At 51.5% G+C, this 998-nt stretch overlaps 1 protein-coding gene across 1 annotated transcript; it reads right to left on the minus strand.

Moving 5' to 3' along the window:
* Window positions 1-111: 111 nt before the first annotated feature.
* On the minus strand, window positions 112-361 carry Pmar_PMAR008278 (hypothetical protein; the record flags this gene model as incomplete). Its single annotated transcript, XM_002778739.1, has 1 exon — window positions 112-361. A coding segment is annotated over one exon (250 nt), but the record flags the coding sequence as incomplete, so codon positions are not given.
* Between the last annotated feature and the right edge of the window lie 637 nt (window positions 362-998).

The raw sequence follows: 998 nt of genomic DNA on the forward strand, positions 1-998 counted from the left end.
TCTGGGCGGTCACCACTTGCAACGTCTGACCAGTGAGGAGAGGCGCCAACATGCCTCTCGTCTGTGATAACTCGGTCTGCTTGTTGTCCTCAGCCGACTCAGTAACCATACTTTGATGCTTCAGTGTTGGGGTCGCTTGAGGGGGTGACCTTTCCTCTAACACGCGGTTATACTCTTCAACTGAACGCCTCGCCATCTCGGCCGCCTGCTTAGCCGCTGCCTCACCCAACTCAGCACGAATGAACTCGTCATAGGCCTCCTCAGCTGCCTCCTCAGGATCACGACGCACCAAGGGGGCCCGAGGGCCCTCCCCCTCCGCTCGGGGCGGAGTGGGGGTAGAACCAGAAGCTGAACCAACCATCTCGTAGTTGTAATCGTTCGTAACAAGGAGCTGCTACCAAAAAGGTGTCGGGGTATCGGTTGATGAACTCTAAGAACAACACAACAAGGGAACTCGAGCTAGAGCAACCAATACTACGACCCTAAGACAATAACAATAAGCGCACTACCTGCACTTAAGTTCTGTACGAATACCACAGACTTAGCAGCACAGTAATCGATATTGGGCTCATTCGCTATACTGAGGAAGGCGAAGGTTTGATGAGATTACAAGGGTGCAGGCAAACTGGACCCACAACACACGGCGGAATGGAACCGCGTGACGCGAGGGGGCGGTTACCGTCGTATTAACTCTTCACCAATATTCAGCGACTGAATCTCAGTCACCGAGGCTCAATTATAATGCCAGATGGCCGCGCTCTAGTGCTTGGACTCACACAAGTAATATGAGAGGATAAACTGCACTTGTTGTACACAATATCCAGCTTATCCTCTCATACACGTGCAATTTGCTTCCACCTGGTGGCGCATACAAGGGGAATATAGGCGGTGCTTACTACTGTCGCTTCTGTTGCATTCTTTATGATCTCTGTCCATCGTCATTGTCATCGAGGCATGTCGGTTATGACGACGACCAGAAGCAGCAAAAGAGGAAAAAC

This window comes from Perkinsus marinus (genome assembly GCF_000006405.1).
Source record: "Perkinsus marinus ATCC 50983 genomic scaffold scf_1104296948248, whole genome shotgun sequence".
NCBI lineage: Eukaryota > Perkinsozoa > Perkinsida > Perkinsidae > Perkinsus > Perkinsus marinus.